The 15,994-nt window shown below is 35.6% G+C and overlaps 1 protein-coding gene across 4 annotated transcripts in view; it reads right to left on the reverse strand.

Annotated features, from left to right (window-relative positions):
• Window positions 1–7,585: 7,585 nt before the first annotated feature.
• The window catches only part of LOC148017381 (carboxypeptidase), a 64,165-nt gene continuing 55,756 nt past the window's right edge, over window positions 7,586–15,994 (reverse strand). Inside the window, exons 3-4 of one of the 4 annotated variants that reach the window (XM_087663118.1) lie at window positions 7,969–8,031; window positions 7,586–7,859 (exon numbers count right to left, since the gene is read on the reverse strand). In XM_087663118.1, coding sequence (XP_087519244.1) covers window positions 7,807–7,859; window positions 7,969–8,031 — 116 coding nt within the window. In that variant the 3' untranslated portion in view covers window positions 7,586–7,806. Of the gene's footprint in view, window positions 8,032–8,592; window positions 9,904–15,994 lie in introns of those variants that run through there. The other 3 variants (XM_087663119.1, XM_087663117.1, XM_087663120.1) reach the window with 3 other exon arrangements.

Below are 15,994 nucleotides of genomic sequence, written 5' to 3' on the forward strand. Positions count from 1 at the left end.
TTAGGGAGCCAATTGCTGCACGAAAGCTTTTGGTAGCCAGTCTAGGTGATGTTTTTCCTTTTCAACTTCCTTCTCCTAAAGACAAATGTGCATTTACACTTGGGGATGTTTCTTTCTTTATTGGGGATCAACTGTCAAGGCATAAAGCCCTAGGATTAGGTTAGGTGTGTCTAGGGAGGTTTAAGTAGTTGTCCACCTCCTGCAAAGACATTATTGAGCATACAAAGATCTATCTTATGAGGTTTCCCTAGTGACCTTATCCTCCTAGCTTTCCAAGAAGCTGATTCTAAGAATTCATGTTGGCTATGAGGCAACTAGGGAAGCTTGAGTCAATAAAAGAAGAAAATGATAAATGTATCTGACATGCATATAATAATGGGGATGTATAAAAGGGAGTTATAACCCTTGAAATAAAAAAGAAAAAGAATGAAAAAATCAAAAGAACATATATTCATTGCCTTACGAAGGCCTGGTAGGTTCCTGGAGACAAGTCAGGCCGATGGTTAGAGAGAAAATAAAAGTGAGTGGAAAAAAAGAATTTAGTTTCACCTCGTGAAAACTTGGTAGGTTCTTCGGTACCAAGACTGGACCTAAGGCACCGATGCCATTCTCTCCTTGGGTCACAAAATGCTCAACTCCTTATTATCAAATAATGAAGAATGAAGAATGTGAAAAACTATAAAATATATGCCTCAAAGTGGACCAAGCTATAGAAGTCCTTGCCTAGTAGGAGTTCCTAGTCCGATTGTCCTAGGTTAAGTAGACAAGTTAGACTACTGTTAAGACTGACTTCTTTGATAGTTCTTTTAGCCGATTTTGTGTTGGAGCAATTGGTTAGCAACTAGCTCTTGATCTCTTTATCAGATTTATCCCTTGTGGAATTCATGCTTTGATTTTTTCATGAAGTAAGGTGAGAGTTGTGTGTTGTATTATATTGTCTATTTTGTTTGAAGCAAATTGATACTCTTTTATATTTCCTTTGTGTGCAAATTAGTTCGTGGGTTTGATGGGCTAAGTAACCCTATCCCCTCATTACCAATGAGAGTAAATTTTAGGCTAAATAAAAAGCCAAAAGCGTTCCAAAATTTATCATTTTAAAGTGGAAATACAAACCCACTAAAAGCAATAGAGACAGATCCATCTGATCATTTATAAGCGTCCATGAAATGTGAATTTTAAAGTCTCATGTAAAGACGAATCCCACAATAGTTTTAGATATTTGTAAATTTTTTTGAGTGGTGAGAATAACAATGAAAGGTTCCAAGTAGTGCAGGAGTCTCAGACAAACAAGCAAAAATTTTCAGATCATGATTTGAATGTTAGACGCAGGAGATCCTAAGTGCCCAAGGGCGAGAGGTCAAGAGGAGCTCGAATGTAAAAGGGGTTTTGGAGTAGGTGGGGAGGTGTGACCCTTGGAGCCTCCCCTCCCTAAAATTCTTCACGCGATGAGATGATTTTTTTAACCAAAAACAAACAAAAAAAAAAGGAAAAGTGCACAAATGACAAGAGGAGGGGGATGAGAGGGCTATGGTTGTCTCAATATACCCATTCCAATCAAATGCAACATGATCCATTTCTTTGCTCTCTATTAGCACCTTCGACTTCACAAATGATGGTCTTGTGAAAGAGACCCAAATCTAGTATTTCTCTCTCCGCCCTCTCTCTCATTCTTGACTTACAACCTCATGGTCAATGTTGCCAATTGATTTGCAAATAACAATCCATTTGAATCTTACTTTAGAGACAGCAAAGAAATAGAAAAAGCAAGAAACACATTAAAGATCCAAGAACCCTAACATTGTTTTAAGTGATAGCTAGGAAAGGCCTTTCTTTGCATAAGCATTAGAAGTCACTTGACATGCAGCCTGCACATGTGAGGACATTGAAATTCCACCCATCATGGCAGGTGGATAACCAAAATGAGATGCAACATAACTACATGCAATGATTATTGATTCTAATTATCATTATGCACCATGACATTAAAACAAATCAATGAAACTATTAAAATATGAGATTGTAGGCAATTCGGGAAAGCCTAAACGCATTTGATGTAAGTTAATTGAAATCAAACACCATTAATAAAGGGATGGAACCCGAGCTTTACATAAAGGGTTTAGTTCATACTAAAATCTGAGCATTAATAATGGTTGCGAGCACTCAACAAAATTCTACATAGTGTTCATTGGCCATGTGATTCACATGTGCATGGTAGGGTAAGTCTTGATTGATACTCTGTGTGTGTGTACGTGTGTGTGCATGCGCGCGCGCTTGCGCGTGTGCGTGCGCGTGCACGTGCGTGCCTGCAAAGAAGAAAACAATTCCATTCTCCATAAATACAAGAAGGGATAGTGTGGTGATGATGGAGGGCAAAAGAAATTGTACCAAATTTTGCAGTCAAGGTAAAGGAGAGGAAAATCACAAGATGGCATATTAAAGTATTAACAATCATACTACATACATTGAAAGTATCATTAATAGAAATATTACATGAAGGATACTTCAATATAATAATAACTTGTTAAAATAATAATCTAATAACTAATATTATAAATTATAATTATATATTGACATATATGTATAATGCATGATACATACATACATACATACATACATACATACATACATACATACATACATATATATATATATATATATATATATATATATATATATATATATATATATATATATATATATACATGTATATTATATATCTTTTAGTGATAATTAGTTAATGATTAATACATAATTACTTATGTGAATGTATTGATAGCTATAATTAATACATGTATTATTCAATTAACATACAAGTATATCATATACGTCATTATTATTTTTAATTATATATATAACATTATAGTCAAAATAATAAACTAATTGTGATTATATATATTAATTAAACATTATTATATTATATAAATGTTATATATTAATTACATATTAAATATGATTTATGTAATAATATTTAATCATTAATTATCAATAGATGCTCAATTACATTAATGTATTAATAGTTATAATTAATGCTTATATTATTGAATTTACAAATAATTATATCATTGTCATTATAATTACCACTAAACAAGCTTAAACTTATAATCACAAATACACAATAATTTTAGTAGTACATAATATCATGTTAATATATATTATTATAGATTAATCTTACTTTATAGATTTTTCTAAATATTATTTATATAATAATCTACTCGCTACACTACAAAGCACATTATTATCCTTCTATCCATTTATTTGGTATAATGTGACTAGTATCACATATATACACTTATGCAATGTCATGAACCATGTGGCAAAATAGATAAAATCTATAATAAAAGAAAAAATTCGCATTTTCATAGTGAATTCTACTAAAATATTGTGGAAATGATAATTTCATAACATTTCTTGGGGGTCAAAAAGCAATTGCTCCCTCTGTTGATAAAACAAAGAAAATTGCAAGTATGACCAACCACATGCTAATGTTGCCTTATGTGGTGAATCTACACGTTTCTATGAAAATAAGATTCTATTGATTTTACTTGAAACGTTGCTTCATGCAATTAGTCCATGCATGTGGGATATTAATGTGATTGTGAGTGGCAGACAATTTTTAGATAAGAATAGTAGTGAGGTTTACTTTTTAATGAAGTTAAGATCAAATCTAAAGATATTAAACTAAATAATAGCCATGTAATATAGATGGAATATAGAGAGATCAAACAAATAATAGTCACTAAATGTACATATATCAATCTTAATTTTTTCAGCTACGGAAGTAAAATTTGACTTATGGGCATTTGAATATTGAAATATCTTTATGGAAATCATTAATAATTAGAATATCATATATTAAATAAAAATTTAGATTTTTCAATGATCTACAAAATATATTCAACTTATTATGAATTAAAAACAAGGGATGATTGACTAAATTAGTATTTTAAAATTACAAGAGTGTATATTTTTGGAGAAAATTATAAAATTAGACTAAGAGGTTGACTTTGGCTACTACGATTAACTAAAAAACTATATGTATTCAGTCAAAACTATTTCTAATACAAGTTATAGTTCTTTCTAAAAGCTACAATTTTACTTTTATAATACATATTAATTATTAATATACCATAAGTTATTCTAAGGAAAAACTAGGTCAGTATACAAGTGTGAGCCATAAAATTTAGCTAGATCTAGATTAGTCTGAAGGTCCACTTTAGAAGCAAATCACTTTTTTAAGTGTTCAGATTCAATTCAAGATGATACGTAAAGAGTTGTATAACAAAAGTTCTACAAATCATATCTTATGGATGACTTGCTAATTCGAAAGGTAAGAATGAGAGAATAGAGCATTAATTTTACCAAAACATAAATTTATGCTTACTACTATGAAATATGGGTTTAAGGTTACTTTAAGATTGAAATATCTCGTGAAATAATCAAACTTGGTAAAACTTGCCTGTAATACAAATTATAGATCTTTTGAATTTCTAAAACTTTTTTTTTTCATAATCCTCAACATTTGAATAGATAGAGAGTTATAGTACTTAGAAAGTTACAGTACCTAAAAAATAGCTCCACAAGAGGATTTGGAACTAAAGCATAGTCATGATTATGACTTTGAGATTTTGGCGTTCGAGAAATCCATATAGTCAATCAAAACTCAACAAACTCTTTCCAAAAACTAGAGATAGAAAATATAAACCAATCAACGTAGTTAAGTAATGAAATTAAGGATTTCGAAGCATGAGAAACATAACCATAGCTTCCATAACCATAGCTTTTGCTTGTAACAATCAGCCTTGTAAAGCTTGATTGTGCTACAATATCACCTTTGTATAAGATGCCAAACCATTGAAAGTTGTAGCCAAAATTGTACGCAATCTTGTTGCCTTTATAAAAAAAGCTAGGAAAGCTTTCCAAAAATGAACCACATAATACAAATAGCAAACCATTCCATAAAGAAATTTTATTTTAATAAAAAATATCTTAAATATAGTATTTTAATATTATTTATGTTAAATATACTAAATTAAATAATTTTATAATAAAGACCAATGATTCACTTAAAATTATCATTAAAAAATCTTAAACTTGTAATTTATAAATAAATATTTTTTTAATAATACACAATATCATGTGAATACTTATTATTGTACATTATATTTATTGTATAAATTCACCTAAATATTATTTATATAATCTACTCACCACATCACAAAGCACGTTAATATCCTTCCATCTATCTTTCAGGCATAATGTGAGGAGTATCACACATAAACGCATACAATATCATGCATTATGCAAAAAATAATCAAAATCCACACTAAAATAAAATTCATCTTATTTCCATAGTAAATCTTGGTAAAATACCTTGGATATCATAATTTCATCTCACACGCACACACACAGTAACCACTGTGTGTGTGTGTGTGTGTGTGTGAAAGAAGAAAATAAACATAATCTCCACTCACCCTTCAAGAATAAGTTTTTATTTCTTAAATACTAAACTTCTCTCCTTATGCCACATAGGTTTGTACTTTTTATTTAATTTTAACATCGTGTTCACTCTGTAGTGTAAAAACATCAATGTTTTAATGATTATTTGCTTCCTACTGTGACTTTTAGCTACATTAATATTATGCAAACATGTAACATATCGAAGTTGAAATAGCAACTACCATGCAATCTCTAAGTAGTATAGAAGTTCACAACTCCTTACTTTATACTTGGGTAAAATTTATAACGTATTGGGTCTCTTTTTGAACCCCTTTCAACTCCAATGAAGAAACTTTCAATATACAATCAAGAATTGGATCAACTTAATATTAACCAATGTAACTTAAGTTATGTTTTCACAATTTTATAAGTTATATCTAAGGTGATGCTTGGTCTACTCATAAACTCAAATTATTAAATTATTCATTTGTGTAGACTAAAGTTTGAATATTAAAAATTGTAAACATGTTTAAGCCAGTTACATTCTATTTGATTGGGCAATGCTAATAAATATCTATGCATGGATAAAGTGAAATGCTATTACATTGTCGATTTAAACCATGTCCTCAAAAGTGTTTTTTGGTGGTGTGTAAGTACATATCACTTAACCATGGATAGACATACACCATATAGTAAGGCAAGGGTAATGTCAAGGCTATAGAATATCAATAGGCAAAGTTACCACCTTATGGCAAATCTACAAGAAAATAGATTCTCAAAACAATTCTCAAATTTACAATCAATTATGTTTGTCTTTAAACATAAATTGTGAGCATGAAAAGAACATGCTAGAATAACCGATTATTTAGGTTGTGAAGAATTCCACTACAATATTTTCCCTCTCCTTAATAAACTATCCATTTCCCTTCTCTCCTAGCCCCTCTTTATTTTGCAATTTCATTTGACCTTCACTTAAGCTAAGTGAAAATGTCTCTTATGTTACTTCTTTAGAATAACTTTGGATGTTGCATGTTTAAGAACTCATGCTCCTCACCACTATATTTTAGTGATTCATCCCATTATTCCCCTTCTTCTTGATGGACCATGAAACTCCTTAAATCATATTCATATATTGTAAGTATGTCTCATGTTTTACTTCCTAGCTTAAATATGTCTACTCATTCTTGGTGTATGGTATCCTTCAATTCCACTTGTATTTCTTCATACCACCCAACCCAAGCACCTTAACATAGTTCATTTTCACTAATTGTTGAAGTAATACCATTGTCATGCCTTACCTCTCTTCCTCCTTTATTGCTTGAATTACCATTGTACTTTTTGTTGCCCTATTTTCTCAATAAGATGTGTCGGAAATATTTAAGGGATTCGTAGGATAGCATTTGCTTCTTCCCATCATCAGTGATCCTCATAAAATGTTGTGCAGTATGAAAAGATACGTGCACTACCTATATAACATTTTATAAATGCTTCAAGAATCCCATCAACACCCATGTTTGGCTTTTTTGACAAAAGCTCACTTACTACTCACCTCTTGTGATGCAATTGTGCCACCTTTCAAATTTTCGCCACCTTATGAATGATTGATTGATGCCAATTCGAGCTCCATTGTCTAGCCATCACAACTTTAAGGCATGTAGCTTGATGCTGGCAATTCAAAGATTGAGGCCCTTAATGCCGAAAGCCATAAGGTCTAGATTAATGCCATATATTATTAGTTTGCTTTCAATATTTTGGCTGCAATTTTTTCTTATAAACGTATCAATGGCAATGTTTAGGTTATATAACCTTGCAACACTATCTTTCTTTCCTCATAAATTTACTATATATGATTGGGTGTCACTCATAGCCTTATCAAAGGTTATGTATAGCATTGAGTAATAATCATAGAAGAGGATATCATATAAAATTAATTGGTAAGTTTTATGTTTTTGTGTATTTTTTTCGAGTGTATATATGGTGAACAAAGATATGGCATAACATGTGTTTGCCACCTCACTAGTGGAAGGAAAGTTTTTGGGGGGCGGGGAAGAGGCCCTATTAAATCATGTAAGGAACTAAAAGCCACATGGGACAATGCATTATATTCCTTACAATGCACATTGGATTGGCCTTTAAGACAACCTAAGCATGTAAAAAAAAATTTAAAAAGCATATTTACATCTTGTATTTTGCCTGGTATACCCTTCACATATTTTCATTTTCCTATTGTTAGATTTGTGAAGAATTCCACTAACCCATTGTTGAGATTGTGAAGAATTCCATCGTGATTTCCTCCTCTCTCCTGGCTCCTTTCAATGACTGTTGCTTGAGCAGTCAATGACTGTGGGAGTTTTCCTGTACTACAAAGGCTTACTCATACCAAATTGAATGATAATCCGTTGCACCAGAGTGGAAATCCAATCCTGCAATACCCCATGAATCAATCGTCATATGAAGCATGCGGCCCAGCAACACACCCAGGATCAAAAGGATCTTCATTCGCACAACAGTGCCAATAGCTGGATATTTTACCACTCCCAGGAGTGTCCATTGTACCCCCTGTATGTACACTCTCAAATTTCCTCTTCGTTTCACCTACAAAAGTTTCCCAAGGTTGATCAGTTAATCTTCCACAGCAAAATCTTTCATTGAGAGTGCCCAAATGTCATCTTTCTTACTCCCAGAGATATGAATCCCAAGGTATGACCGATCAAAGCAGCTTGAAAGTTTGAAGTGATAGAATAGGTTGCCAGCAAAAGTAACAATAGGGCAATAAAGCATTTAAAAAACCAAAGATGTGCTTGCTTGAGGTTGGGGTGTACTTATAACAACATACACCTTACTTCAGCTCTAGAGAAAGCAGAAACAATTGCTAGGGAGGTAGAGCAAAACTGAACTCTGAGCATGCAGGTGTGTACATATGTGTGTGAATTCAAACCCTGGATACCTCCCTTGTGGCACCTCTGAAAGTTAACATCTTGTCCAAAGTAAAAACCCAGTGAAACTTGCCAAAATATAAGAACATGGTCTGGCACTCACTTGAAAGACTCCTCAATGATAGTAGATCGATTCCATAGGAACAACCTTTTTTGCCTAGAAGGCCATGGCACCACGATATGTTGTGCACACAACACCCCCCCCCCCCCCCCAAAAAAAAAAAACACCCAAAATAAATAAATAAATTTAAAAAATTAAGGGCTGTCATCATCAGAGACTGCTGTCGTCAGATCAGTTACATATGCATTTTCAATCTGCTGGTCATCTTTAGGTTGTCGCCCAGCCGTCCTAACCCTTCTGCCCTGAGATTCAGCCGGTGCTTCACTTTGGCTAGGTGCTGCCTTTGCATTTACAGCTCCTGTCCCCTCAGACTGTCACCCACATACATCTGCAGCTGCCCATGCTCCAAGAGGTCTCCAACACCAGCTGAGATGTGTGTTTTTGCTGCTGCGCATCCTGCTGTCTACCACCCAACATTTGGAGGTGATCCACATGTGAGTTTAGATCTGCTGCCCAGCTCATTTGGAGGTGTTCACATCCGCATTTTGTACTGCTGCCCTTCAAGTCATCTTTGTCATCACCAACAGCTATTGAGGACTGCATTTTGCTCCCTTCACGGCTGTCCACCTTCATTTGGTGTCTTCAACAACATCCCCTTGCCCGAAGGAATCTGCTTTACTCCTTCCACAGTGCTGCCGCCTTGATTAGCCAGGGCACCGTAGTCATCTCAAGCCACTCCATCAACTATACACTCCTTGGTTCACCCCTCAGCCCCAATCCTAGAGACACAGAGGCCTAAGTCCCATTGTATCATCATCGTATACCATTCATCATTTTACTCATTCTTTGAGTTTTTGAGTTCATTCGTTGTTAGTGTTTATCATATAGTTGTCTCCAATGCAAACCCTATCATTTCTTCACATGGTATCAGAACGCAGAGATGCTCCAAGAGCTAAAGATCCTCATTTTCCATGAGGAACACAACTTGTAGGGAGTGGAAAGACCACTATTAACTCAAATTCCTTAGTTTCATTCTATTGCAACATTTGTGAGAACTATGTTTCACTCCTTCCCACCCTCCCATTATACATTTGCTACACCAGTGCTATGGCTTCTTCCTCAAGTTGGAGCACAAACCACTCCAACAAGTCAAGGCACTCCACCAAAGCTTGTCACCATTGACCATTGCTCTCTATCCCACCTCAGTATATGCATCTTCCTATAGACACTCCTTGTGTAACTTCACCATGTTAGAAGAGGATGCGGCAATGGAAGCATAAACAAGAGATGAAATAAACTGCTAAACACAAGACAAAAATAAAAGAAAGAGAAAACGTTACAAAGAAGAGGACTCAGAAGGATACTCAATAAATGGAATCCATATACCAAACACGAGACAGTCGCATATAGCAATGAGTCATTGGCTGCGTGGGCACTGGCACCAACTCCTCTTTCCAACAAGAAGTCCATCTGAAGAAAGATGATGAGGAATGAGGAGAAGAAGTCCCACTATAAATAGGCACAAAATGCTAGTCAACTGGCATAAAATGCCAAAAATGCTACTAATAAATCACAACAATAAGACCTAAAATAATGACAATGTGCCCAACCCTAACAAGCATGCACAGACGTACACATGACCTGACAATCTTACTAACACCCTCTCTCAATTCATGAGTGATCTAATATAATACAATGATACAATGATAATAACTCATTAGAGAGAACCTGATATCAATGTTGATGTCGATCGTACCAGCTCCTAAAAACAAAGGAGAACCATAGCATATCTTTGTGTCCATCATGTTGTGACAAAGTGCAATCGAGTGTGAGACAGGAATGATCAAAAACAAAGCTAAGAGTGAGAATAAGGAAATCCAAGATGAGTGTACCAATATGTTCCGTATTTCTATGTTAGGATACAAATAAGGGTGTGTTCATACCTATAAGTTTATACACAAGGAGATTAATGGGGGTTTATACCCGAAGGGACTTTACATCCAACAACCTCCCACTTAAAGGCCCGAAGTGGCACCTTTAAGCTAACCAACTCCCACTAATCGAATGCAATGCTCATGTTGAGCCTTTGCAAGACTTTTAGTGAGAACATATGTAGGGTTATCGTGGGTTTTGACCTTAGTCAATGTGACAAAACCATCATCCAAGACCTATCGAATGAAGTAATACCAAACATATGTGTTTGATACATGCATCGAACATGGCATTCTTAGCCAAACATACCGCATTGTGGCTATCACAACCAAGCACTGGCATACGTGAAGAAAGACCAAAATCCTTGACCAATCAGCCAAGCCAAATAGCTTCCTTAGAAGCTTCTGTGGGTGAAATATATTCAGCCTCTGTAGTACTCAATGCTACAATTTTCTGCAATCTTGAACACCAAGAAACAGCCCCACCAGCCGAAGTGAAGGCATGCCCACTAATAGCTTTTCTAGTGTCAAGATCTCCTACCATGTCTGAATCACAGAATCCCTACAACTCGAGTGTACCCTTTCCATAGCATATACACTTGTCTTGTGTACATTTTAAGTATCTAAAGATACATTTCAATGCTTCCCAATGCGGTTTGCCAAGGTTAGACATGAATCTACTAACAACTTCCACTGCATGAGCAATGTCAGGATGAGTTGCAACCATGGCGTAAATCAAAGAACCACAAGCTGATGCATAAGGTATGTCCTTCATAGCAATAGCAATTGCATTATCTTTTGGGCAATTGGTTTTGCTAAGCTTTGTATATGGCGGTAAAAGCACACCAAGAGGCTTAGCATCAACCATATTAAATATGTCAAGTACTTTGTTGATGTACTTGTCCTGTGAGAGAAACAATAAGTGCTGCCCTCAATCTCTTTTAATACACATGCCCAAAATGTGTTCAGCTGCTCCCAAATCTTTCATTGAGAAGGTTGAACTCATCTGCCTTTTAAGAGCATGTAGAGTACTCTTATGCTTTCCTGCAATCAACATGTCATCCACATATAAGACCAACACAATAAGGCTTCCATCATCAGCCTTTTTAGTGTATAAGTACTGATCTGCATGATTGTGTTTGAATCCATAGCTGAGCATAAAGGTATCAAACTTTTTATACCACTATCTAGGGGCTTGTTTCAGCCCATATAACCTGCATTTCAGCTTACAAACTAAATTATCTTTCCCTGGAATAGTAAACCCTTCGGGTTGTTTTATATACAGCTCTTCATCTAGGTCACTATGAAGAAAAGCAATCTTCACATCCATCTGATTAAACTCTAAATCCAAGGATGCAATGAGAACAAACAAAAGCCTCCTAGAAGTCTATGCCTTCCTTCTATGTATAGCCCTTAGCAGCCAAACATGCCTTGTATTTAAGCTTCCCATCGATAAATTTCACATTATAAACCCATTTATTAGAAATAGCTTTCATGTCCTTTGGCAAAGATACAAGCTCCCATGTGTTATTCGCATACAAAGACTTCATGTCTTCTTATATAGCAAGCTTCCACTTTCTCATTTTCACATGACTCTGCCTCTCTAAATGTCAAAGGCTCACCTTCATCAATTAATAAAATGCAATCCAAAGATGGCTAAAACCTCTGTGGCTACCTTCTGACATGTGTAGACCTTCTTACGCAATGATCTATATTGATAAGCAATGGGTCTACACCCTTAGGTATGTGCAAACCATCACCTGGTGGCTGATTTTCAGTATTTTCTTGTTGCTGTGTCCTATTTTCAACATGTTTCTCTTGTTGTCCTATTCCATCATGTGCATCTATTTGTTGTCCATTATCTTCTAGCTATAGCACAATAGGTTGTTGCTCATTTTCAGCATCAAAAGGGACAAAATCTTCAGCAAATGGTTGCTGAATAGCTGGCTGTTCATGCTGAAATTTGACCTTCTTTTTGTCAAGATCACTATGTGTAGCATTTTTCAGCAACTTTGCCTCATTAAATACTACGTCTCAGTTGCGTATTATCTTCCTACCCTGAGGAATCCAAAATCTATATCCCATCTCTCCCTTATCTCCATATCCCATGAAGATGCCCTTGATGGATTTCATGTCTAGTTTAGCCCTCTAATTTACAAGAATATGCACAAAAGCATCACAACCAAAGATACGCAAATGGTAATATGAAGCAGATTTACCAGACTAAACCTCTTCAGGAATGCCATTTTCCAATGCATGATTGGTAGAGCGATTGCACACATGAACTGCAATTTTAAGAGCCTCTCCCTAGAACTGTTGCACGAGATTAGCTATGGACAGCATGCATCTAACTCTCTCGCAAAGTGTGTGATTATATCTTTCAACCACGCCATCGGATGTAGGATTGTAAGGGCCTGTCAACTCCCTCTTAATGTCATGCATCTCACAAAACTTTTTCAACTCATTAGAAACATACTCACCCCCATTATCCGTTCTTATAGCTTTTAACTTAAGCCATTTCTATGTGGTAACAAAAGCATAAAACCTTTTAAAGGTGTCCAACACTTCCTTTTTGCTCTTTAACGCATATATCCATGACTTTCTACTAAAATCATCAATAAAAGTGACAAAGTACCGTGCACCTCCATGTGAATTAACAGGCATAGTGCACACATTAGAGTGTACCAAGTCAAGAGCATTGGACTTATTAACGACACCAGAGTAATAAGGAGACTTCACATGTTTTGCATATATGCAATCATTACAGAAGTCGAGACCAAAGCCTTTTACATCAAATCTTCCTAAAGAGAAGAGAACCTAAAGGCCTTTCTAGCTCATATGGACAAGTCTTTTGTGCCAAAGTTCCATCTATGAATGAACTTCAGCCACAACCAAAAACTTGCCAGGTAATACTTTACAATGTAAATAAAACAAAGTCCACTTTTTGCTACCTTTAACAATCAACATAGAGCCTTTATGGACCTTTCATGATCCACCACCAAAGGTAGTAAAATACCCTCTTGCATCAAGCTACCCAACTGATAGACTTTTCTTTATGCCACGTACATATCTGACATCTTGCAAAATCAACTCTTGGCCATTTTCAAGAGCCAAGTAAATGGTACTATACTCTCTATTTCACATGCATAATTGTTGCCCAAGTAAACCTTGCCAAGGCAACCTATAGTGTATTCAGAAAATGACTCCAAAGAGAGAGTAACATAAAAAGAGGCACCGACATCCACTATCCATGATTGAGACAGGCCATCATGAACTAAAAGTAAGGCATCAATTACCTCCTTTTTAGTTATGTGCATATCATCTACTGCTGCCATAACATCTACATCATTACATGAGGTTGCAACAAGTATCTCTCCAGTGTCAGAGAGCTCTTCAATGACCACACTAAATGCAACATTTGCCTTTGCATCTTCTTTTGAGGGAGAGCTATCACAATCTTTCTTATCATCCTTCTTTTTCTTTCCTTATTATTTATTTCTTTCTTGCTCTTTCTTATAGTATCGACAATCGAACTTTTATGCCCTTTATGTCCACATTGATAGCAAGTAACATCATGTTGTTTACCCTTGCTTTTACTCCTGCTTTTGCTTTTATTTCTTGCATTACTCCTCTTTTCTAACCTACCTCTAAGACAATAAGTTGAACCACTACTTTCTCCACTGAACTTTCTTCTAATCTCCTCATTGAGAATAGAGCCCCTAACACCATCATAGGTTAAAGCAAGCATAGCAGCCCGAAACAACAGAAACGTCTAGAAACGAAACACTAGAAACGTGTTTTGTAAGTTTCTTTCAAGAGGGGATAAAATAATAAACGTAGATTTTTTTTTTATAGGAAGTTTGGACTAGGAAAAGAGATTCCAACTCACCAAAAAAAAAGAAAAAAAAACACGCTTTTTACTCTCAAAAACGTTTCTTACTTCAAGAAATGTTTCATAAGTTTCAAACTGAAAGAAACGCCTTTCTTAGATGGGCTGCTATGAAAGCAAGATTGTTGCTTAGTGAAACAACCAAAGACTCAACTATCAGGTAAAGTCATCAACAAAAAAAGAGCCTTTAATTTATCATTGAAGGGCTACAAACCAGAGTCTTGACCAACCGACTCAAAATCCCTATGAAAGCACTCAAATGCTTCGATGTTAGCTTAGACTCATCCAACTCCATGTTTACAAGCTTGCGCATGAGATGCACTTGATTTACTAGAGTTGTATTTTCATAAGTGTCCGTCAACTTTTTCCATATGGCATAAGCTATATCAAGACGCTTAATGTTTGTAAGTACATCATCAAATACAGCCATTTTAATGTATGCAATGGCCTTCTTATTGAGTCTAACCCTGTCCTCGTCTATCATAGCTACAGGTTTAACTTCCAAAAGAGCATCATTGCAATTCTTGAGAAACAAAATGCCTTGCATCCTGTCCTTCCACAAGTCAAAGCCAGTGCCATCAAACCTCTCGATTTCAAGAAGGGATTTAGTGTCACTGCTGCTAGAAGCATTTGCAGCCATTTTTCAGCGACACACCCAAAAAACAATGCTGCAATTTATGACAGCAAACAATGAGCTGAATATTCAGCTAATATCAGCCCAAATTTTCAGACAATAAGAGCAAGATTCAGTCCAAGTACATGTACAGCAGTAGAACGGATGACTTTTAGAAGTATAACTGAAATTTCAGCATACATTACATGCATACATCACTGCTAGGTGACTCCCACTTCAGCAATATCACCAAAAAAACATCTACAACAATCCCAAATCTACAAGTGATCACTAAGACTATTGCACCATGAATATTCAGCAATATATCAACTCAATGGGAGCTGCCCAACATCTGTACTGCATACATATGTGACCAAGTCAACTTCTGATACACAAACGACACCAAAATTCTCTACAATTTCTCCAAAACCTCACAAGTGGGAGGTAAGTCTCACTGCTTACAGCACCAAGATTGCTTCAGCAATGATCCAATGTACATTTCAGACATCAATTTTGCTAGAATTCTCAAATTTCAGCAAAAGCCCCAAAATTTTATTGACCAGTCTGCTCCGATTGCATTAATACATGATCCCAAGAGCATAAAACAGGCAAAATTAGTAAAATTTGCCAAAATCTTGCAAAAGCCCCAAATTTCTTAGGTCCAAATGTGCACCAATGTCAATAAATTTGGCTCACCTAAGCAAAATTTCACTGACTAAACCCCAAACTTTCAAGGCCAATGTACACAATTTCTACAATTTCTGAGTCAAATTCTCCTGTCTTGTATCATGGTTCCCAAATCTAGAAAGAGCCCCAAAATTGTTAGCCAAGATGGCACAATGTGCTTGTGCACGTGAACACCTACTAAGAAAGGAGAAGAAAAATTGCAGATCATTTTATAAAAAAACAGAAGAAAATGGGCATATCAAGTCATTGACCAAGCCCCATCACCCTTCAGTTGCCCGCTAGACCTGCACACGATCACCCCTCTGCACACGCCCCCATGCCATGATGTCTGCCTAGTTGCAGCAATGTTGCCGTCTACCTCACACGAGCTGTGCTAGTCACCTATCACCCATGATCTCCTACACCTAGTCCGTTGACATGTTGCATAGCTGCCCATCTTGT

This window comes from Lygodium microphyllum, chromosome 22, assembly GCF_053477565.2.
Source record: "Lygodium microphyllum isolate KBCC chromosome 22, Lygodium_microphyllum_v1.1.10, whole genome shotgun sequence".
In the NCBI taxonomy this organism is placed as follows: Eukaryota; Viridiplantae; Streptophyta; class Polypodiopsida; order Schizaeales; family Lygodiaceae; genus Lygodium; species Lygodium microphyllum.